Genomic DNA, 24,336 nt, shown 5'->3' with positions numbered 1-24,336 from the left:
TCTGCTCTCTTCCTTTCTGCTGATCATCAGAGTTTTCCTCTTGACTGCACACCTCTGAATTCACAGGAATGCTTGGATCCCTGAGGATTTCATCAGCCAAACCCTCTTGTGATGAGTGATGGGACAGAATTGTGTTGCAGTCTGGCGTGGTGCAGTGTAATAATGATGATGACTGGGTATAACTATGCACAGACTGCATGTAGATGTCTCACCCCATAGAAGCACAGCAAGTGTTAAGTCATAGAGTGGTCTCTTTAGGTGCCAACCTATGCGTTTCGCTATGCAGTCAGAAATTCCCCTACCTTCCAAATATCAGCAAGTGGCTTAGTAAAGCAAGGCGGCCCGGCAGAATCTAAGGTCAAAACCCTGCACTTTATAGCAACAATTATTTCTTAAAAAATGGCAAAAAGCCACGGAATGTACACACAGTTCTGGATGCATGATATGTTAGAAACACTCACACAACCTGCTGAGATCATTTTGAAACGTTGTGCCCCAGGGAACATCACACGGCGTGCAGAAATTTCAACTTCTTATGTGGAGCCCCTGATATTGGCCAATACAACTGAGTATCACAGCAGTTCCTCAGGAGGATAGCTCAGATGCAACGTGCTCGTCTTGGAAGCAAGAGGACACAAAGCAACACAGGTTCGATCCCCGGGTCCGCACTTAGAAACTTCAGAGTATTAAGCATGTTATAAATAACCTAACCTATCCTAGAGGCCATGGACATGGCTTAACATGCAATCTCTTTTTTTGTTATCTCGATCCACGCCGAAGCTGCACACAGTGTCGGTTAGGGTGTGCAGTCAGAACTCAAAACTGTAAATATGTTTATGGGGGCAGCGTGAGGTTCTCTGCCCCTGTCGTTGAAGACTAGGGGGCAGTTACCCTCTTTGCCAGCGTATATTATCCACAGTCTATGAGAGCCTCCAGTTTTGACAAGGTTATGGAGCAACGCATATCATCCTTTAATAAAACAGGTGTGACAGAGGATGTCAGCCTCCCAGGGCTTGGCAATGAATCCTGAAGCCAAATCTACTTAAAGAGTGCACGAGAGCAAAATAAGACGCTTCCAGGCGCCCTGCTCTAAATCTGAGGCAGTACTGATGGGTGATGATTCATATCGATATTTTTAAACATTTCCAACATCAGGTGGCGAACAAAGTGTTCCACTCCTGATGTAGATTCTGTGATTTAATACTGCACTAACACGCTGCCTTGCTTCAACCCCAGAGCTCTTTTGAAGTATGTCTGCAGTAATGGATACTTTCCGAAGGAATTTGTATTATATTTCAGATACATTTTGCAATAATAAATGAACATGCCAGCATGCCTTTGCTCCCTAATTCTCTTACCCTTGTGAGATTTCCAGCAACAATCACCAACACTGTTTAATAGATTAATATAAGCGTTGCACCTCCATTGCAGCGATTGAGTACAGTGAGTATAGACCCGTGGAGACCATTGAAAGTCTGGTCACATCTTCTGAACTAGTCCTGGCTATTTTGACATGTAATGGGGAGTAGGACAAGTTGTCAAGAATTCAGCAAATCTGGTAAATTCTGATAATCATGTGTCTGACTAAGGTGTGCGCTGCCTTACCTGCGTGAGAGTGCTGCCTTACCTGCGTGAGAGCGCTGCCTTACCTGTGTGAGACCTCCAAATCCCTTTCTCACTAACCTATAAATAGCATGCGCTCCACACAACCATAGTGGCACATTGAGCGATGAACATGTGTAGGCGCATCCTGGGCCTCAACAGAAACACATCCACTTCTGTCTACAAGTGGAAACCCTTGATGGCAGGTAGACTGTGTCCCAGTCTCTATAATATCCCCAAAATGGGGATAGGTGCTATAGAACTGGTAACAAGTTGCATCTCTACATGCTGGTAACAAGTTGCATCTCTACATGACTCTTGATATCCCCACTCCCACCACAAAGCTGCATATTGTAACTCAGGCCTATAGTGCTACATTTCAGAGTGATACACATTCAGACCAGCCAACACTTTCTAATGTGTCGATCATACGCAAAGTGATTCTGGAAGAAGAATGTATTCATGAGTTTGCTCAGTTGCCTACATTCTGCTGGAGGAGGATCCATTTGCTCAAGGATAGCTTTATCATTGAAGCAAGTCCAAGCCGATTCACGTCGAAAGCTTCAGACTTCTGTCTACATCATTGCATTTGCTTCCAATATTGTTGCTGGCTCCTGACTGATCTCACCTGCTAACTATCTACTGTAATTGGCACGCTGAAAAAACAGGAGCAAAAGGATATGAGATGAGACGCTGCCTCTGTGCAAAGTGGTAGTGATCCTACAATCCCTCTTTTGTTGAGGTAAGGCATGGCCACTCTGTTGTCTGTCATTATCTGTACATGATTTGTACAGCAGCGCTAGTCAGAATGCCCTCAGCTCTAAAAACTTAATGTATAGTTTGGGCTCTGATGGAGATCAGCGGCCACTGATTGTCAGATCGCTGGAGGAGGCATCCATAACTACTGTAATCTCTGGCTGTGGTTGCTAAAAGGGTTCGTAAATATAGGATTTATAAAGCACTAACCTACCTGGAAAGCAACGAAGGGCTGGATGAAAGGGGCACACCTAAGCATTACAGGTAGAGTGAAGGGGTAGCAAAGGAGCTGGGATGGATAGGAGAAGCAGGGAAGGCAAGGTTGCTGGGGGGGGTTAGGAAGAGTGATCACTGCTTGGCAAGATGTTCTTTGAAGAGTAGTGTCTTGAGTTAAGTACTTGTTAAGTAACCTTAATAGTCTGGATGCTGACCCAGCCAGTATTTCATTTGCAGTGCAACGCTGGCCCTCAAGCACTGATCCTCTCTCTGGTTCTGTTTTCACACTGACTTTCCACTAGTATTCTTGCAATCCAAACCCATTCCACATTCTAGTAGCAACCATGCAATGTATGTACATTTTTCTAACAGCAAACAAATCATGTTTCCTTTGCCGATAATGGCCATACGGTACAATCGCTGTGTTAACAGGCTTTAGCACAGAGGGGGCTTTTAATGAGGTCCTGCTGCACCATTACTTGTGGGCTCACCTCAGCAACATCAGCGAAGTCAAAAGGGGTGCTTCAGTCTGCAAGCATTCATTCACATTCCGAGCAAAACACGGTTGCCGCTTGAGGAGTGCTTCAGAATTGAAATTGAACATGGCCTCTATGAAAAGAAACAAAAGCAAACACTTTCACTACAGAAAGAGCCCTCTTTCTATTTCCACGCCACCCAAGGTATGCGGAAGAGAGGCGGCATGCGAGCAAAAGAGAAAAAACAGGATTTTTCTGTTGTTTTTAAATACTAGTAGCAGGTCAGTGATGTCCTTAGGATGCTCAGAACACATGCATTTACCAGAGAATACAGTCAGCATTCTGAGCACTATGATTGGCTTCTACATGGTGAAGGCTCTAGAATGAATTGGGGTACATCAACTGTACTCTGTGTTGGCACTTTGCTTCCACCAACATTCCAAATGAACAACTCAATCGAAACACAGTCCATCAGGCTGCACATTATCTCAACTCACACTACAGCCCTACTTCACAGCACTCCAACTACTAGGTATTAATAGCAGTGCTAGAGTGTAAATAATTATTGTGAAGCAGTGATGCAGAGAAAGTTAAGGTTTCAGTTGTAGTGTGATGGACTGCGTTCAGACACAGGGTTTGGGCTAACCTGAACGTCAGCATTCCCCAACTTTTCTTTTCTGTTCCTTTGGGTTCTTGGTAGTAACCTTAATGTTGGCATTCCCAACATTTGTAGACAGTAACACAGCCGAGGATGATTTACTGCACCCCAAGGAAATGCATTTGTAAAATACCAGATAATATTTAAAATAATATTAGGAATGTATAAGGTGCACCCTGCAAAAATGTATGGGTGCCCTATGGCTTAAATAGTATGCAACTTCAGGGTACCCATTTTAGGAGGCCTTGGAAGTAGCTGAACGACATCGCAGGGATTTAAACGTATTGTTTTTAATGTACACACAGGCCTCTGCAGCGGGCACTTACATAACTGACTTTTCTTGCCATGATAAATAAATAGGTCTCATCCTGTAAAGGTTCTTGGTTATCGTGTAATCAATAAAATATCCCCATGATGTAACGATTGCAAATCCCAGCCCAAAAGGTCTGCCCACATTGTGCTATCGATGACAAGCTCCTCATTTCTGAAATTAAAACTCTGCGATCCAGTTCTCGGAATGATTACGTCACCTCCTCTTCAGGATGTGACCTGGAGCACTCCTCCTGATAAATCATTTAATGTGTTTCATCATATCAAAGTATATTATGCAGCTTGCACAGATCACTCACTGTAATATGGTTTTATCAACGAACCAAACACTTTTTCAAGCATTATGCACTGTATTATGGAAATAGCGATTGCTGCTGTTATGGTTCTGATGCACCAAGCACTTTATAATCTGAACGAAAATATGGACAGTTATGATCTTTTTCTTATGCATTAAGCACTTTATGATCACAAAGTAAAAAAAAACTGCTGCTATGAACTTATTGACGAACTAAGCACTTTTCAAGCACAGTGTGCTTTATTGGATAAATAACGATTATTGTTGTCATGGCTCCGATGTATTTAGCTATATAAAAAATGTCCTTTTTGAAAAACTGTATTTTCTCCACAGGAAAATAGCCTCTAAAAATGACCAATTGTATTTATTAGCGAGAAAGCATGCCACAATCAAGCTTACACAAGAGTTTTATAAGTATATACCACTAGTGGTTCAGAAACCAGCTTAAAATGGCCACCATGGTATTTGTGTTTAAAACATCAAACACAATGCATTGAATGTGGAGAAAAGAGGAAATAGAAAAAGGACAACTGTGGAGTGGAAACCATAGAGACTTAGAGTGTGTAAGAGTATATGTATCACCCTTGGTGCTTTAAACATTTGTATGTGAACAAGCAGTGAGCACGCTGGGAAACGGGTCATACAAGCATTCTTCTTCTTATATTTTTTTAAAAAAAAGGTTTAATAATTTAATACATTTTGGACATTGTGAGGAAATGGACAGAGTCAGGCTGTTTTTTTAAGATTTGGCGCAGCACAGAGGACCATGCGGATTGATTGGAGTGCAGGTCCCCTCTTGGGGTGCTGGAGGTCCGGCTTTTTTCCCTTTTTCTTCAAATATATATATATATATAAATAAAACTACAATAGTATATATGGGATAATGTCCACCTTACTGTACATCATACGGATATTCCAAGTCACCGAAGAGTTTTGCGGCCAAACTGTCACAGAACTCCAGGGTGACTTGTAACATCCTTTTTATGTATGGCAAGGGGTATTTTAATCCTTATAATAAATGGCCTCACACTGCCATTCCCTGTAATACCTTATCTTTTGCTTATATAATGTATGCAATCTTCCATTTGCTGAACCATATAATCAATATAGAATCTGTTTGGATTTAAAATAGCAAAAATACAGCTCCTAATGTGTTGCAGAAATATAGTTCAAGCAGTTTAATAAAAATGTATTGAAAAAAATCATTTTGTGCTTCAAAATAATAACATGCAGATTCTTGCTTGCATGAGTTAAACTCCAATAGTGCACACATTAAACATTTCACCACAAAAAAGTTATTTGTCAGTTACCAGCTGTAATGTGTCATAGAAAACTACTCAGCAAGCTACCTCATTGGCAGAAGAGAATGGGGCTTTCGATAGGGTAACGTTCTTCTAATATTAGAAATGTTTGTAAAATCGGATCTCTTTCGTGACCTTGCACAAATCTGTTGGATCTTTTTTCCCTGTTTGCGTGTGAACCATTTCACAAGTGCCACAACCGCAGCCCAGCAAAGCGTGACGCACCTGCATGTGCTAAGAGATTACTAAAAGCTGTAAAGTGATCTCTCGCATGCATATTCAGTGACAAACATTGCTTGATTACATTTGTTTACTACTGAAATACTAATTCTAGTTCTTTAATAACACATTGACCATTAAACATAATCAGAATGTGTTATTGATTGTGGAACATTGATATGTAATTACCTCCTGCTAACATCTTACTTGCACAATAACACCTAGCATTACGTAGGTGTTCCTTTATTAATAAAGTTCTGGTAACGTGCAAATGTCATTAATTTGACATCCCGGTTGAGCAATAAAACTACAAATGTTGCAAAAAAAATAATAAAAAAATAAAAAGGCAGTGGCAGCTGATTTTCTCTTTGCTGGCTCAAACAGCAGGCATTGCGATGTCACAACTGAATCATAACTGATTACACAGCATTTGTGATGTCATTTTCTTATTACAGGTCTGTTGTGATGTCACAACTAGCAAGTAATAATACCATTATTTGCACACTTGTATACAGATATTGCAGTCTGCCAAGTGATATTTGCCATTCACCCCCACTCTCCTGCAACACCAAGGGAAAAATCTTGATTTCCAAAATCCATGCATTCAACCTACTCATTTCACTCTGTGGAAAGAGTACTGTTTGAGATAATCAAGTGCTATCAACCCGATCTCTTTTCAATCTCACAGACCTTTCATTCTTACACTTATATTCTGTTTACTTAAAGGTATATGGCAGTAAATGACGTAGACGTCACAGGCGTGACTGTGTGGGTGAATGATTAATATTACTCTATACTTGGGTGAGACCATGGACAAGCTGTTTAAACACCAACATGTCCAAATCAGTGCAGGACCTAAAATCGATTCAGAGCACATAAACAGGTTTGTGCGGCAGATGCAAAAGTACCTTACCTTGGTGTCTAGAGCCGTAACCGTTGCCGCAATGCCAAGGGCAATAGGCTAAAATATCAGGATTAAACACGAGTCTCCTCTTGTCAAAATAACTCCTAGGGATAGTAACGAAAGAACCATAGTGGATTCTGGATGAAAATCAAAGATGAGGCTGGATTCAAAATCAAGAAAGAAGGTTGGGTAAACGTATACCATTCAGAAGCTTGTTTGCTTAAAGGGAAAGAAGGAAAGACTTGAGGCGACTGAGGCAGAGCAGAACATTGGGTACGGTCTGGAGCCTGGGGGCAAAGGGAAGGCTGGGGCAGGGAGCACAAGTGGAGAAGTGAGCTGGAGAAGGAGAAGAAAAATTGAGGGCATAACTGAGGAATTGGGGGCACTAGATCTTGGCTTACAGACAACATGCTCACCTTGGAAACAGATTGGTTCCATGCAGCATGGGTACAATGCCCAATCAGAAATCAGGAATAGCAATGACAAGGAGAAGAATTGGAGAAGGACACATCCAGTGCCTAAAGGAGTAATTTGGAAACATTGCAATGCACCAAACTGCTTCTTGTTTCTCCCTTGTATTGTGGTTGGACAACACTGAATTCGGGAAAATGGTGGTACTGCATCTGCCATATTTGGAAGTTCCTTGATTTAGGGAATGCTAATTGCAGCCATCTTGGATTGGGCAGAATTGCATGGCATTGGAATACTGCTACAGGTTTGGACAGAGGTTAGACTGGGCTATAGACATCCGATCGTCAATGTGCATGACCTGATGCACCATCCACCCAGATGCCAGATGTGCCATGCTCAGCATCCCGGTGTGGTGTGGGCCCAGATGTAGTGCAGTGATAAACCAGTAGAGGGCCTAGGAGGTTGCAGAAGACACACATGAGTCACGGTGAGTTTGATATGCTGAACAATTTACGATTTGCAGTCTTGTGCTTAAAGAAGTAAAGGAACATGAGACAAATATTTCAAAAATAACGAAATGTAAATATTTACTTTTAAAACAAAGGGAAATCATACTTCTAAGATGTGCATGCTGGTATGATAGCAGCCATGTGTGTAGGGGAGATGTCATAATATAATGGCCAAAATATATGTTGCTTTCTGTTGCACCATTTCGTATTTAATAAAAATTAAAGGTGAGTTATATTGTCTTCCTTCGCTTGTAAGTTACTCATTTCCAACACATGTATTTGTACTACCTTTATTTTCCGCATTCTTAGATTTATTTTCTCATGCGCCATTCCGTTGATCAAAGACACTTTCAGATCTATCACTGGCACCTACTTTTTTCCAAGAATAATGAAAATGTTATTACTCCTGAAGCACTTTTATTGATACCGAGCTGACCAGAAAGCACCACTCACCCGAATTGCCTCAAATGAATTAACAGGCCTATTCAGCCCCCTCCCCACCCCCGTCATATCATCACCTAACTGGCCAAATGTAAAACTGAATCTGCCCTTTGAATTCAAAGCCACCTTATGGCCCGCTCTTCAAACCGCCTGATGATGCTCGAGGCTAGGCGTGCAATAACAGGCACTGTACTGGCCTTTGTGTGTTTTATCACTTCCCCTTGCAAATTCCTCCTGCTGACAGAGACTAGAGAATTGCATACGCCACTTCTGATTTCCTTGAAGAAATCGCGCCTCTCCTCTAGGAGGACACTTTTGAAATATGAAAGACTCTCTGGTAGTGTTTTCGACTATCTTATCAAAGGGGCCGGAGACTCATACAACCAGGGTAATGTCATTGTGTGACACAATTACTTCTGCTCTGCAGCAGTACAAGGGTGAGTAGTTGCTAAACCACCTACTTTTCCCCTACAGTTTTACAAACCAACAGTGATCGCAATCATAAAGGTAATACAGGGACAGCAGAGATATATAACCCCTTCTCCCTCAGTGGCAACCTGGGCAGAGGGAAGGCTCTTTTCCTGGGGTGTGGATGTGATCCAGTCTACTCCAACAGCAATAGTATTGCATTGTGTTGTAGTTGTCATTTATAAAGTGCCATTTCCCCATGTGCATGGCTTCAATGTGCGGTGTGGTTGGAATGCCCACGGGCACCAAAGTCCAATGATGGGAAATTAGAAGAGTTTACTTAAGATGTGTATGCGCAGCTCGGCAAAACTCTTATACAGAATTGCCGCAGCAAGAACCAGCAACCAACAGCCCAGCATTGGTAACGTGCATCGCTTGGACCAGGGTGGCTGGTCGCACCAGACACAAGGTTTTCTTATATCTGAATATGACATCTTGGGATGCACCTTAGCTCCCCCCGACACAAGACAAAACACTTGCCACATTCTGGAGAGATAAAGGGATAATCCGTTTTGGGGACCTATTAACTGACAATCAATTTATCAGCTGGGACGATATTAAAGTGATCATTGGGGATAATCCCATATAGAGGCTACAATATTTGCGACTGCGTTCAATTATTGCAGACATATGGGATGCATTCCCAGCAGAACCGCAGCCACACCCAGGCATGGAATACATATACAATGCATGTGCAACTAAGACATCCGCTTCCACACTGTACAAAATCATGCAGTCAACCAGGATGCAACGATACTAGACGCAAGAGGAAAGTGGGAACATGATTTGGGGCACACCTTTACAGACTCTCACTGGACGCAATTATGTGGCCTGACGAAGAGTATATCCTACAACTCATGGTACCATCTGATACACTATAACATATGACACAGAGCCCACTACACCCCGGCCAGACTCAAGAAAATATACCACACAACAGATGGGAAATGCCCAAGGTGCGGAAGCGAAGAAGCAGACACATTACATATGCTATGGTCATGTACACGGTTAACTGAATATTGGTTGAATGTGTGCAATGCACTAGATTAGATGTCAGACCGTCCAATTGAATGGGACGCAGGGATGAGTTTGCTGGGGGAAGTATGCAAAATTAACCCCATATGGTGCAAGTTTCTTAATCTTAGTTTACTATTGGCGAAGAGAGTGATATTGATGTGCTGGAAAAGCAGAGAACCACCCACACTGACTGATTGGGAAAAAGATATGACCTGGGCATATGACTGTGAGGAAGTGTATGCCAGTCTATTACCTACACCAAGCCGCCCCAATGACATATGAGGCAGATACAGGTAATACCTCGCTGACAAAATTGGAAGGGGAGAAGACACGGGTGGATCAGAGAATTAATGTAAAGTGTACCCATTATGTAACATTGTACAATAACTGTAATGATAACATTGCAAAGTCAATGATAAGATGCTGTAACCTGTGCAAGTTAAAATAAAACTTTGAAAAAAAAAGATTTGTATGAGCATTCTGCCAGGATTAGGACTTAGAAGGGCTGCCTAGGCTCCAGTAAACAACCCAGAGGTCTGGCACGTAGGTGGAGGTATACAGTCTTTTCATCCAAAAAGCATTCATAGACTCTTTTACCATTGAAATGTATTGATTGAAATACCTTTCCATCGGAATTATTATTCATTGAATTATTTGTCATTGAATTTCAATGGAAAAGCATTTCAATCAATAAACAATAAACAAAACATGGGTTTGGGTGGGTTTGGGGGGCCCAATTAAAATATAAACAACACACAAGTTAGAGGGAACTGTCCAGTGCTGAAATACATTGTAACTGTATTGATTCGATTTCAGCACTGGACAGCTCCCTCTGACTTGTGTGGTATTAGTGAGCTATTTTAGGACTATGGACTTTTATTTTATTGGAGGCTTGGGGGGACCCATATTAAAAAATAAAATACAAATGTCAAGTGAAGTCGCTGACACTACACACGTTAGAGAGAACTTTCCAGTGCTGGATTAGATTGGTACTTTTTGTACCCGACTTTAGTGCTGAACAGCTCCCTGTAACGTTATGATTCAGCGACCTCCATGCAAAAACTGTAAAGTGTTTATATAACATAACCCTATTCGATGAAAGGGTTTCGATGCATAAACACTTTACACTTTATGTATGGCAATTTGATTAAACATCTTTAAATAAAAAAGATTTGATGGAACAAATCATTGATAGAAAAAGTTTGATAGAAACACATGTAACCACAGGTGGGTGCTGTTGGTGGTCAAGATAGAGTGCTGGTACAGGAGATTCAATGTGTGACCAGTTAGACCAAATTGGTCATAGCTTGTCACTGTATACTAATGGTGGAGGTGTTGAGGCATGTCAGGGGTTTTAGTGCAGATGGCTATGCGAGCAGCTAGACTGGAGTTGATGTAGCTGTATCTACATTCTAGAGTGCATGGATAGGGAGCTGTGCCTACAGCTGGTTTCCACAGACGTGGTGTGATTTATACATACCTCAATCTCTGACAGAGTTTATCTTGGATGCTGGTTTACTAGGTCTCCCAAGGCAATTGGCTGGTCACGCAAACCAAGAACCACCTAGGCTTGGGAAGTGCGATAAAAATCCAAATTTGGATCACTGCAGCAAGTGGAAGAAATGGCCAAATTGGAGACTCAACAGTAATTGGAGGTGACACCCAAACCTGTGACTCAGCTTGAGATACTTGAGCATTGGGAGAAACACCCACGTTCGAGACACAGCATCAAATGGAATAACCACATAGATTTGGGACACTTGAGCCTTGGGAGAGATGCCCATATCTGAGAGCCAACAGTAGATGGATAGACCCCTTAATATGAGGAAACAGCAGTACATGGACAAACTACCTACATTTGAGACACTTGAGCAGTGGGTGTGACAACTAAATTTGAGACACAACACTAGATGGACGCCTAGATATGAGACACAGCAGTAAATGGAGAAATATGAGACCCAGCAGTAAATGGAAAAACTGCCTAGATTTGAGACACGTCCCCATTGGCAGAAACGGTAAGCCTGAATCACTTCAGCAGTGTGAGAAACACCTATGTTTGAACACAGCAGTACATGGACGAACACTTAAAAATGAGACACAGCAGTGAATGGAGGATTTGAGACACTTGAGCAGTGGTAGAAACACCCAAGTTTGAGACACTTGAGCAGTGGGAGAACACCTAAGTTTAGAGCACAGCAGAGGGCCAGGAGAGGGAGGGAGAGGACCAGTGGTGGGGGACGGAGGGTTGGTGTATAGTCATCTGTGGGAGTGGACGGTGTGAGTTTATCATGGTGTGCCACTGTTAACCATTGTTGGTGTTTTGTTGGGTCTGGGCCAGTACTTGTGTACGAGCAGCAATCAAGGCATAGTGTGGAGGAGGGATTTCAAGAGGAGGAAGGAACAAGCCAGGTTTTGAGGACCTTTCTGAATGTGAGGTGATTGTCAATGCTGTGGAAGTGGAGGAGCAGAGAGTTCCAGATGGTAGGAGCTTGGATGGAGATGAGGGAGCCACCCAATCGGGTGCAGTTTTATTGGGGGATAACTAGGAGAAAAGCTCAACTGGATCTGAGTCTCCTGGAGGGTAGATAATGTGTGAGTTTATCTTGGAGGAATTTAGGGCTTGTGTTGTGGATGGCACGGTGAGTAAAGCACATGGCTTAAAGGGTAGTTTGTTGACCAATAGGGAGCCAGTTTAGGACTCTGTGTGGGACTGATGTGTTCTCTGGGTGGGAGGCCAATGGGCAGGCGGGCCACAGCATTTTGGATTCTTTGGAGTTTACTAAGTTGAAATGCTGGTGCGCCTAGATAACGGGAGTTTGCATAGTCTAAGTGGGAGAGGATGATGGTGAGGATGGAAGAGATTTGGTGTGGATAGTTTAGGTGTGGGAAGATTTGCGTTCGTGGAAGAAGCTGGATCTTTATACAGAGCTGATGTGTTGGGAGAGGGATAGATTTGTGTTCAGTGTGCATCCTAGGTTTTTAATCAAAGTGGATGTTGCCGGGGGCAGGACTAGAGAGTGAGGCCAGGGGTCAGGTTGGGAAAGGAGTGTGTTTTTTTCTGCAGACTAGGATTTCTGTTTTTCCGGGGTTGATGATGAGGTGGTTGGTCGTCATCCAGTTGTCAAAATCCATAAGCCATGATGACAGATCTGGACAGGAGTTGCCTGGTGATTTTAGGATTTTGAGGGTGACCTGGACATCATCTACGTAATTGTAGCAAGTGAGATTATGGGAACGGATGAGTGTGGGGAGTGGGCTGAGATAGATAGTGAAGAGGAGGGAGATATGGATGCTCCCTGTGGGACCCCTTTCAGGCACTGGGTGGGATGCAGAGGTGAAAGGATGGAGATGCATAATTTGCAATCGATTAGATGAAAAGCAGGAGATCCAAGTGAGGGCAGTGTTCTTGATTCCTCAAGGGTCTAGCCTGTCTAGGAGAGTGGTGTGGTCAATTGTATTGAAGGTCTCAGAGGGGTCAAGAAGAATGAGTAGATCACATCCTTCCACATCTGCTGTTCTTTTTAGGTCATCCCAAACTGACACTATGGGGAACCCAGTTGCCTGGAGAGGTCTGAAGCAGGATTGAGCAAGGTCAAGAAGGTTGTTGGCCTCAGTGAAGTGGCAGAGTTGCTTGTATGGTGTGTGGTTCATGAGTTTGGCCATGAAACAGGTGTTGGAAATGAGCCTGGGTTAAGGAAGTAGAGCGCAGGTTTTTTGAGGAGGGGTTTGATATAGGAGGTAAGAAGGATTCCGGGAAGATTCCTGAAGTGGGGAATGGTTAAGGATTGAGCGTGCAATGCTGCCTGTTCCAAAATTTATCGTTCAAAAATAAAATAATGTCCAATAAAGGTTCTATAAAATGTATAGTTTAGTTACAAAAATAAGTTGTACACTCAACTATAAACAAAATAAAAAAAATACCCATGTAAAGAAAGATGGAGAAATCTAGAATGTAGTGATACAAACACTCTGGATACTTATCAGGTAGGGAAGCCAGGCTAGAAATGTAACAAGGAGTTCAAATGTCTTGTAGGAAATATGTGCAAACGGGGACGTAATCAGTCTCTAGGGTCATAATATGTTGACCAGATGGACACGATCACTTCAAAGAACTTGATTTCAAGTTTATGCCATTCGACAAAGTTGAACCAGACTCCAAGGTGTTGCTTGCAGGTTGAACTATGTTCAGTTGCAGCGAGTCATATTTTTTCAGGCAATGAGGTAGCACTGAGTCGATTTGAAGGCGGTGGTCAAGTAATGCAGTTCAGGTGGTTCACCATAATCGATTTGAAGGTGGAGTCAGTTTGAGAAAATGGTAATCGTTGGTTCAGGTCAAAGCTGCCACGATGCTGCAGCGCCTTTTGACATGGCCAAGCCCTTCAAAGCTGTGACCCTGATGGTCGGATGCGATATTTGCGTGGCAGTGGTTTGAGTCTATCTGTAGAGGTTGGCTGGTTGTTTGAGCCAAACAGGTGACATGCTCTACTTAGTATGATGCAGTGGCAAGCTGGTTCAAAGGTGTAGCAGCAGCAGTTTGAATGAGTGCCAAAAGAAGCACCAGCAGATCAATTTGGTGCAAATGCAGTGAACAGGACTGAAATGCAGTTTTAATTGGATCGATGCTGTGAAAGCAGGAATCCTAGCTGTTCAGGCCCTCAGTATTCTGTGAGAACCATTGCAGGGGCTCTAGGACTGGGTGAGATCTCCCAGCCTAGCGAAGTTACATGAAGAGCGGATGGTCATAGTCCTCAGCAAGAGTCACACCCATGTGCCAGGGGCGTGGTTAGGGAGCAGAGCTGGACTTTGTCTTGGAGCACCTCTTATTCACCTCAATGGCTGAGGGATTTGGAAAGATCTCATTAATCCAAATATGAATTAGTAGAGGTGGATGATATCCTCATTTACAGGCAAACAACCTCACAGGATTGGATGAAAGCAAGACATGTTTGATGGGGTCGAATCGCTGCCCTTATGGCAAGTGGTCTTTGATGGTTGGAAAGAGGTTTATGCTAAAGGAATTGGAGGAGACAGGAAAGAAGAAGAGCTACAGAGAAAAAGCAAGATGGTGGAACCATTCCCTCAACTGTTCTGCACTCCCTCTGACTACACTTACCACACCCCTTCTCAGATCTATAGCATCAAAGGTCCTTTGGCAACACCATGATTTGGGGTCAGTCATTTTGTTTAGGATGTGCCCTTTGATTACTTTTTCCCAGGACACCCCCTATCGGGGGCCTGTCCTGCTGGAGAGAGGTGTTACTGACCTCACAAAAAATCAAAAGAGCAGCAGCCCACACTGCCTATTTTCCTTCTGGGTGCAGCAGAGACACCCAGTCTAGAATAGAAAGGATATACACACCCCGTCTAGGGATGTCCTGTGCTCACAGGTTTGGCATATGTATAATACAGAACATATGTGGCTTTAATAATTGTGTTAATGAGCAGTCGCCATACATCAACTGAACCTGCTCTGTGCCACTGGAGAGCAGGCACAGAAAATCAGGATACTGATGCATCAGAGCACAGGTGTACACTATGCTTTTGGGATGGAGAATGCTGAAAGGGAGGTCTGGTTAGCAGATTACCATTCCTCAGATGAAATTACCCACATAATTGTATTATTAATACAAAAAAATAGAATTTGTATACCTTTCCAGGTGGCAATCATTCCCACATTGTCCTGATACAGCAAAATTGGGGCCACAATAACTGTGCTGATTGGTTTTGATAAACTATCTATATCAAATGCGCGCAACTCTCCTCCTCGAGCGCCAGAAACTGTTCAGGATTTCCGGATATCTGTCAAGAACAATTATAAGATAAATTTGCATTCAACGTTTCAAAATGCAGACATCATTTATATATTCGGTATCCATAAAACCAGGGCTCTGAGCCGGAGTTGTACACTACTGATTCAAATATAGTGGCATCACAAACAAAAATCAAGGCAATCTACCAATCAACGTGAGTGAGTACAGTGCGTACCAGTGAATTCAAGGAAAGCACCTACTGCTTCATGAGTTCCCTTGCAAACCCCAACAAATCATTATCCTCTGACTCTTTGTTGAAGCTCTTAGTAGAAGCTCCAGGGGGCACCAGGGCAAGTAAAGAATATGTCCAGATTCTAACATTTGAAATCATCACCCCTGATACAGTGCTGTGTACAATTGCTGACATCAACACAAAACTTGCAACAACTTTACACAAAGGATAATGGTGAATGCTTAGACCGCCCTCTAGTCCTGTAACCACCAATATGTTTACTTCAGAATTATTCCATTTTGTATGAATTCCTAATGGTAATTCTAATCTTGAACTCTTGCGAGCTTATGGTGAAGAAAGCAACAACCCTCCCTCACTTCCAATATTTGACATGGCACATATTGACCTGCTTAATTTACCACAGCTGTGTTTCATGCAGTAGTTCTGATTTATGTATTTGGAGGATGTAGAGAGTGTGGAATGCGTTGCTGGACTGGTCACTTAGTGGACCTATGGAATGCTGGTGTCCATTGTCAGAGTGATCGGTCTAGATCACACCCATGCAAGATGGCTACCCAAGTATGCTGGTCTTATCATGCCACCTGGTTTTGGCATCTGACTCCTGAGATGGTAAATTAGGACTGTGGTATATGGTTTGCTATTATATCTTTATATTCCAGCACTTCATTTGCATATTGAATGACAGAAAATGCAATTGATCATATTTCAAATTCCTGAAATGTCTGTTCAATTTTCACACAGGTAACATTGTGAATCAGCTACTCTGCATGCTCAATTGGGCGGTACTGACTGCCTAAAATGTTCACCATCTTCATATATCATAGTTTATGAAAGTGGTGTTGTTTCCCTATTATACAGTAGACTTTGGGGAAGGCAAAGGGGGACCCGTGCTGTAGCTCTTATGAGCTTTCTACAATCGCGCAGAGGTGGATGTCAAAAGGATACACTAGCTCTGTGTTGCTCCCAGTATCCGCTCTAGGATCTCTCCGTAGTAATGTGAACATCAGGGAGGAGGGCAGCAGCCCACTGCACAGTCCTCGCCATGTCCCTGCACTGCGGTTTAGGACTCTCAGTGCCACCATCTATGATGATGCCTACATCAAACTGGTGTTGAGCTCGGAGACATTGTCGAGTTAGTGACCATGGAAGCCTTGGGGAGCACCCCATAATTAGCAGGTGTGACTTGACCCCTGTGGAAATATGCCCTATCATTCACAGAGGGCAAGGTTTGTCTGTGTGTGTTGTGAGCAACATGGGATTTTTCTGAAACCAACACTGGCTTAGGGATGCACAAAGACCGTGCAAAGGTACAGGTTATCATTTTGAGTTCGGGATCTACAGCCTTGACTTCGCATCCACCTGTCTCAGGAGAGATGTCCTTGAATCACACATGGGGCCTCATTACGACCCAGGCGGTAAGTTACCGCCTGGGCCGTGACTTTACCACCATGGCGTAAACTACGTTTACGCCATGGTGGTAGGCAGACTTACCGCCCCATTCCAACCTTGGCGGGGCGGTAAATCCCCTTTTTCCCATTTTCCCTTCCCCATTCCCATTTTGCCCCATAGGGCATAATGGGAGTGGGGAAGGCGTTAATTACGCCACCGTAAATTACGGTGGCGTAATTAACTCCATGGTCCCTTAGCGCCATGGATTTTAACACCTGCTAAAAGCAGGTGTTAAGTCCGCCATGGCGTTAAGGGACCTCGTACTCAGGCGGTAAGGGTCGGCGCTGTTTACGCCGCCGTAAAACCCTTACCGCCTGAGTTGTAATGAGGCCCATGGTGCCCGTAACTCTGGTTTTATTCAAAGGGCACTTCGAATTGCCCAGGGACTGGAGCCGTGTAGAGGGTGGAGTCATGTTGGTTTCTGTTGCCTATCACCTGCATCTATTGTTGTTCTCTAGTGAGAGTGTGGCCCTCATTCCGAGTTCGGCAGTAACCCACAGGTGCGGAAGGGTGGCCTCCAAACTTGTAACACCGTTCAGCCACCTGATATCCTGGTGCCACCGGGACATTACAAGTCATGGCAGCCCAGGATATCGGGCGGTGGAAAGTGTAAGTGCCCAGTCCCGTGGAGTCCCATAGGACTCTATGGGAATGGGGACACAGAAGCATTGGCACTGTTGCTGACGGTGCCGGTGCTTCATTGAAAACCATGCCTGCAGGGGCCGGTGCCCCGGGCAGGTCAGACCTGCTGGGAGCAATGCGCTGCCGGCATTGTTGCAGTATGGCTGTCCGGAAAGGGTGCCGGTACGTTGCTGCCGACACACTTAGTTCTGGATCGCGAGGCTCGTATTGAGACTGTATGTTCTTACCCTGTAAAAGCAGCTATCACATGGAATAAGCTGCCTGCAGACTTACAATGTGAATAAAATCTATTTATTTTTTTAAAAAAAACATGAACACTATTCTCTTCCCATAAGACTAACTAACCTAATGTTTCCAGATACATTGCTATGTGCCCAAGACCTTTATCCGCGCCGTGATGCCTGCAGGCTTTGGCGCGTCAGAAACATATAAATAAAAATATGTGGCTTGTTCAGGCTATGACGTCCGTGTTGGGCCAAGGTCCACCGTCAGCCATAAGTGCACACACCTTGAAGCAAATGGCTAAAAGCTCTTGTACCGATAAACACATGTCAAATACACAGGAAACGGAGACAAACAGCACGTGTATAGTTTGCTTTGCCTTCATCCAGCATCCACCAACCAATCCACAGTGCATGGCTGCCTTGAACATTGTGTGGTAGGTTTTACTCGCCCGAGTGCTGTGGTGGGAGCTAATTGTGCTTTCAGATCCAGTGCTGGGGGGTCAATGCTGTAGTAGCCCCCAACTCTTCATGGTAATGTAGGCTGGCGTTTAGCACTTTATACACATTCTTAAATCCCCAGGATGGAGCTTGTATACTTGTTTTTCTCTGGACCAAATCAACCATCAAAACATGTCCTAGTTTATGTTTGATTTGTTTTACTAATCCATTGCTTTACGATCATATAAGATAGGAAGGTCTCTCTCTCTCTCTCTCTCTCTCTCTCTCTCTCTCTCTCTCTCTATCTCTCTCTCTCTCTCTCTCTCTCCATACCCTTCTTTACTTCCCACACAACCACCTGCTCTTTGCAACTGTCTAATGCCTTTCAAATCCTGATGGCACAGTCTGAATCTTCTTCTGTGGCTGGTGCCACTATTGCAGCATGTTGCTTGACCACGCCCTTTGATGTTACCCTGGACCTATGCAAGCACTGACCTTCCTTTCTTCTGTCCCTCCACAGGTGTCCAGCAACTGTGACTACATCTTTGTGAGCGGGAAAGAGTCTCGAGGCTCCATGAACGCCAGAGTGACCTTCAGCTACGAACATCTCAGAGCGCCCCTGGAGATGACCGTCTGGGTCCCCAAACTGCCATTGTACATTGAGCTGTCAGATGCAAAGCTGAGCCAGGTGAAAGGCTGGCGAGTCCCAATCCTACCGGATAGAAGGTATGTTGGCATCAGACTCTCCACCACACGCATGCCCTCTGCAAGGTGAGGTTGATGGTATCCTTCTGTACAGCCTCAGTAGGTCTCCTATGGACATGATGGAGGTTTGCAGGCAGAGCGGTAGCTGGTAGCCCAACATGTGTTCAGGAGCTGAAGGTCAGCATCATTTATGTTTCATTAAATGAGTGTTTAAGGGTGTGTTATATAGCACCCCTTCGAACCTAATCGCAATTAGGCATTGGTCTATTTGTGGATGCTCCCATAGCCGGGGTGGGCTAACAGTCGAGTTTTATGTATACTAGCATATTTGTGAATGATTTCCCAGGGCAGGTACTCACCAGGGTTAAAATTGAGGTGTTTTTGTAGAGCCATTGACTGAGTGTGCATGGTGTTTTCCCATTGGTGGAGCCGGTCAGATAGCACAGTGAGATAAGCGCTCGTCCCGATTACCTGTGAGCAGCCTGCTGTGGCAGGTTTGAATCCTGGCAGGGTCATCTCAGCGTCATCTCAGCCTTTTATCCTTCCCAGGTCGATAAATTGACTACCACTCTGTAGGATAATAATAATCTCTTCTGTTATTTGAGCTCTAGGATAGGTTATTTATAACGGGATTATTATCCAGAGCGTTCTAAGCGCGGACCCGGGGACACGTTGCCCCTGAGCTATTCTCCCTAGTGCTATATGAGAAATGAATACAATTAAATTGGTGTTTCAGCCTGAAAGGAGTAAGGTGTGTTCGAAGAGGAGTGTGGAGACATTCTGGCCTGGTATTTGGTACCATGTGATTTCTGTAGTGCACTGCACCCTGCCCTCTTGAAGAGAGCTTTGCCCTTTTAAAACTCATTTTAAACATGAGCTATTTGGCCCTCCTAAAGTTGGTGTTCACCCTTGAAAAGTAGGCTCTGCACCTTCTTCAAAAACTGTAAACTCACTCCCCTGTCCCAGTCCAACAAGATCACTTGTGTGTATGTGTGCACATACAAAGAGGAATAGGGGGTTATTGTAAGAGCTCTGTGTGGCTGGCAGTATTGGCATCTCTGCTGATGGTGCCGTTCTGAACTCCTGGACAGACATATTGCAAACCTAATGCTGGACTGGCAGGAGGGGTGGACTGGGAACCAAAATAGGCCATGGAAATCATTTTCAAAGTGGACCCATATTGCACATTTTCAGCAACCCCAACTCTTTCCTTATGAGACAATTTGGAGAAACACATTATTTTACAGCACAAAAGAGGCCCAGGGTGTAGAGGCCTACCGGGAAATCTCCAGAGTTCCCTACAGGTCAGTCCACCACTGAGTGGCAGTCAGGGGCCCCTCCAGTATTAAATTCCAAAGCGAAGCAATGAAGAAGGTAAAATGAGAACTCAGACCTAGGCGGCAGGTCGCTACTTTACTGGGGAACAGGCCCTTTAATAACACCCAGCAATGCAGCATGTGTAAGCTCAGCGATGGCCTTCAATGTGGTGAAGTGACAACCAGCTCCACAGGGCAAGGGAGCTTCAACAATGCAATCAAGAGCATGGTAATCCAGCCGCCACTCACCATCAGGGATTCAGCAACTAAACACTGGGCCCAGCGGCCATTTTATCTTTGGTTGGTAAACTAGCGAAATGGGGAAAACAGAATGAGTGCTCGGAATCAACAATTTTCATAAAGATTCGACCCTGCACACTGCATTGGCTCTTAGTCACAAATACAGAACATTTCACAGCTGCATGCTTAACTGTCTGTCTCGCTCTCAGAAGCACACACAACGTACAGAGGCCCAATATGCTCACCTCTTTTAGTCTGGCTGGCTATTCCTGGTTCTGCTGAAAAGCCCCAGGTGCATTCGTTTAACAACAAATTCCAAATACTTCAATTTTCTGCATTGTTGGATTCTGACAATATTTGCCAGAAGGGACATCTGCAACTGTGTGGAAAGCGACGCGGATGGAGGGAGCTTGGCGGTAGGCTGAGAACAGCGAGGCTCAGACAGACCGACACGGGCAGTGTGTGCAAAGGAAAGCGGTGACTTGCGTAACAAAGGGAGCGCGCGCGCATGTCTGATGCAGAAAGGTGACATGTCACACATGCAACTAAGGGAGCCTCCATATGTAAAAGAGAAGTGCAATAAAAGAAAGGGGATGGTGTTAGGCAGGGAGGAGACAGGTGTACTAGAGATATATAGCCTGTTTAGCAAAGCGAGGTGGAGGGTGTATAAAAGGGATGAGGGATGTGTAATGAAGAGAGATATGGGCTTGAATACCAGTTTGTAATGTTAAGTTAAAGGTTCTTGTACCGCGCACAATTGCCATCTGTGTGGTCTCTTGGTGCTCTGGTGGATCTGTAATACAAAGGCAGGTGGTGGATTAGTAGGATTGAGCGGGAAAAGAGCAAGAGAGCTGTGATGCGCTGTTGACAGCTTCAGTTTGGTTTACAACGTTCACTGAGCGTAGGAGTGATTTTCGGTTGGTGGCCATCATGTGCTGTTGAGCGGGATTATGTGTGGTTTGTTTCATTGTTGTGGTGTCCTGAAGTACGTGCAGCTTGTGGTGCTGTAGAGGATAAGGTTGTGTTGAGTTTGAGAGGTGTATGGAGAAGGGTGAATTTTTGGTATGATTGTGTTAGTAACCGTACATTACCTACCCCTGCCTTATTGACTAGGGGCGATTCTTATCCCTTTCCCTGTCGGTCATTCTAGAGTATGGGAATTACTGCCTCCATGATTTCCTCCAGCGCAGGTGAGTTCCCTCTGACCTAGGATCCACCCCTGGTTTACCAGGGTTCTGCGTCTAGCCCTATTCCTTTATGTGTGGCATGTTTCACACCCTCGGTGGCTTGATTAAATGGGCCAGTTCTCCCTCTCCTGTGATCATTTTAGGCCCTCTTTCAGTGGTCAGTTACGTCAAAACACCTCTCCCTTCACTGTTTCTTTTGGCTCTCCATCGGGATGGGTACCTTCAGGTCTCAAAAGCCCCCTTCACATTCAGACTCCTCCCTTGTCCTCTGCCTTGCCCTCCACTCAGGTCTGGCCTACTCCTAACTCCTTTTCAGTTGTGTGTTCATTTCATGTTGCGTGGATGTTGTTCATTCGTTTGCATCCTGTTCAGAGTTGAAGAGCCAGCTTTTTAGGTGTTTTCTGAATTTTAGATGGTCTTTCATATTTCGTATTTCTCTGGGGAGAGAGTTACAAAGTTTTATGGCTAAGCAAGAGAATGCTTATCCACCAGGTGTTGTCCTTGCGTATGGTTTTGGTTCTAAAAGGGTGTCGTCTATGGATCTAGGTGTTCTAGTTGGCTGGTAGATGCTGATTTTATTTTTTATGAATTCTGCTCCCTGGCCTTTAACTGATCTGTGTGTAATGTACATTGTTTTAGTGCTGGTGTGATGTGGTCAGTTCGGGAGAGTTTGGGGAGAAGTCCGGCAGCCACGTTCTGTATTCGTAGCAGTTTCCTCCATAAGTTTTCTGACATTCCGAGGTATAGGCTGTTGGCGTAGTCTATCCAGAACATGATAAGGGAGAAGATGGTGGGTGTTTTGTGTGTGAAAGAGAGGAAAGGTAGAATCTTTTTTATCGCGTGGAGGTGGAAGAAGCATTAACTATTGTGTTTACTTGTGGTTCTAGGGTTAAATTGTTGTCCATTAGGATTCCAAGGTTTTTGACAGCGTTGGATGAAGTGGGTGGGGTTACCAGTTCTGTGTGCCATGGTATGTACTGGTTGTTTCCAAGGTTGTTTGATGTAATCACGATTTCCGTCTTGTTCAAGTTGATTTTGAGGTTTTAGTGTTCATACATTACTAGAGTTCTTTTAGGTAGTCTAATAGCGTTGTGTTCTCTTCTTGCTTATCACCGATTTTGTAGATGATTTGGGTATCATCTGCATAGTTGTAGCAAGTGAAGCTATGTCTTTTAATGAGGTTGATTAGTGTTGTCATAGAGTTGTTGTAATCTCTGAGGTTGTAATCTCCCAGTGGCACTGGGAAGTCAGGTGCTGGTAAATAATTACCGGTCTGCAGCAACCTGCCAGTAGCACCGGCACGGTTACCGCTGGACCCGTAATGAGGCCCATTGTCTGTAGCTGCTTAGTTACTGATTTCTGCAAGTTTGCTTTCTCTTCTTCGATCTATATGTTGAAGTTCCAGAGGATGCCCAAATGATCATGTTTGATGGCCAGATTTGTGATGGCTTGTACAAAGGTGTCTATGAAGGTTGTGTTGTAGGTCAGTGGTCTATAGATGAGTATAAATGTGAGGTTTGTTTCTGGGTTTGGTGTCAGGTGAAGGATGAGGGTTCTCAAGTTCAGATGTTCAGCGAGTCAGATGCTTTTATTTTTTAACTATTCTTTGTCGGCTACTGCAAGTCCTCCTCCTTTGTTTCCTTTTTCTGTATACCTGTATACATTTGAAGTTGTCTGGTACACAGGTGTGTATTATGACTTTGTAGTTGTCATCTAGCCAGGTTTCTATGATGAATAGGATGTCAATTCCACCGTCACAGAATAGATGATCGTAGATCTCTATTGCGTGTTTGGACATCAATCTTGTGTTGATTAGATTGCAGTGTATTTTTTACTTTATAGTGTCACTGTTTTGTTCTTGCTTGCATCTTTGTGTGGTCTTGTTTGTGATTTTCCTCATTATCCTCAGGATGTAGATTGTGTTCTGTTAGGTCTGTTTTGTAAAAAATGAGCAGGTCGGCTAGGTTCTGTTTTGGGTCCATGACTTCTTTTTGCTCTTCTTCTGTATCCAGTCTTGGGTTTTGGTGATGTATGGAGTGAAGGTGTTGTTTGCCATCTTTGTCCTTCTGCATGTTTCTGCCCTTTTCCCGTGGGGTCCCAATATCTTGCCATTGTGCCTAACATTTCTGTTGCTCAATTGCTGCCCTGACGAGTGGTCCGTAGAAAGGTATGGTGTTAGGTATAATGATTTGTGTCTTGTTTTTGAGTTGGTCTTATTACCGTCCCGCTTATGGCTGTGTGCTCTGTTGCTGTGTTGGTCTTTGGTAGCGTGGTGGCCTGGTGTGGTTTCATTTCATTTCTCCTTTCTCCTTTTCTTTAGTTTAATGGCTGAACTCCGAATTCAGGAGCCATGCTGACAAGTTCAATCTCTGTGGGGAGGGATGTGTTAGTTTCCCTTTTTTAAGTATATTGTGTAAAGGGGCGGTTTGACCAGTGGCTGACTTGCCAACTTTAAAAGGTTAGGGTACCAAGTTTGTCAGGCCCACATTGGTGTGGTAGTATTACTGTTGAACTCTCATATAGGAGTTT

At 44.0% G+C, this 24,336-nt stretch overlaps 1 protein-coding gene across 1 annotated transcript in view; it reads left to right on the top strand.

The window, feature by feature from the left end:
• The window catches only part of TMEM132E (transmembrane protein 132E), a 1,510,109-nt gene that overhangs the window by 1,386,566 nt on the left and 99,207 nt on the right, over window positions 1–24,336 (top strand). Inside the window, exon 7 of the mRNA XM_069614886.1 lies at window positions 18,880–19,085. Within this exon, the coding sequence (XP_069470987.1) occupies window positions 18,880–19,085 (206 nt within the window). The remainder of the gene's footprint in view (window positions 1–18,879; window positions 19,086–24,336) is intronic.

This window comes from Ambystoma mexicanum, chromosome 9, assembly GCF_040938575.1.
Source record: "Ambystoma mexicanum isolate Mex_15411 chromosome 9, UKY_AmexF1_1, whole genome shotgun sequence".
Taxonomy (NCBI): domain Eukaryota; kingdom Metazoa; phylum Chordata; class Amphibia; order Caudata; family Ambystomatidae; genus Ambystoma; species Ambystoma mexicanum.
The sequence above is the reverse complement of the archived record's forward strand: the minus strand, read 5'-3'. Positions and strand labels throughout refer to the sequence as shown.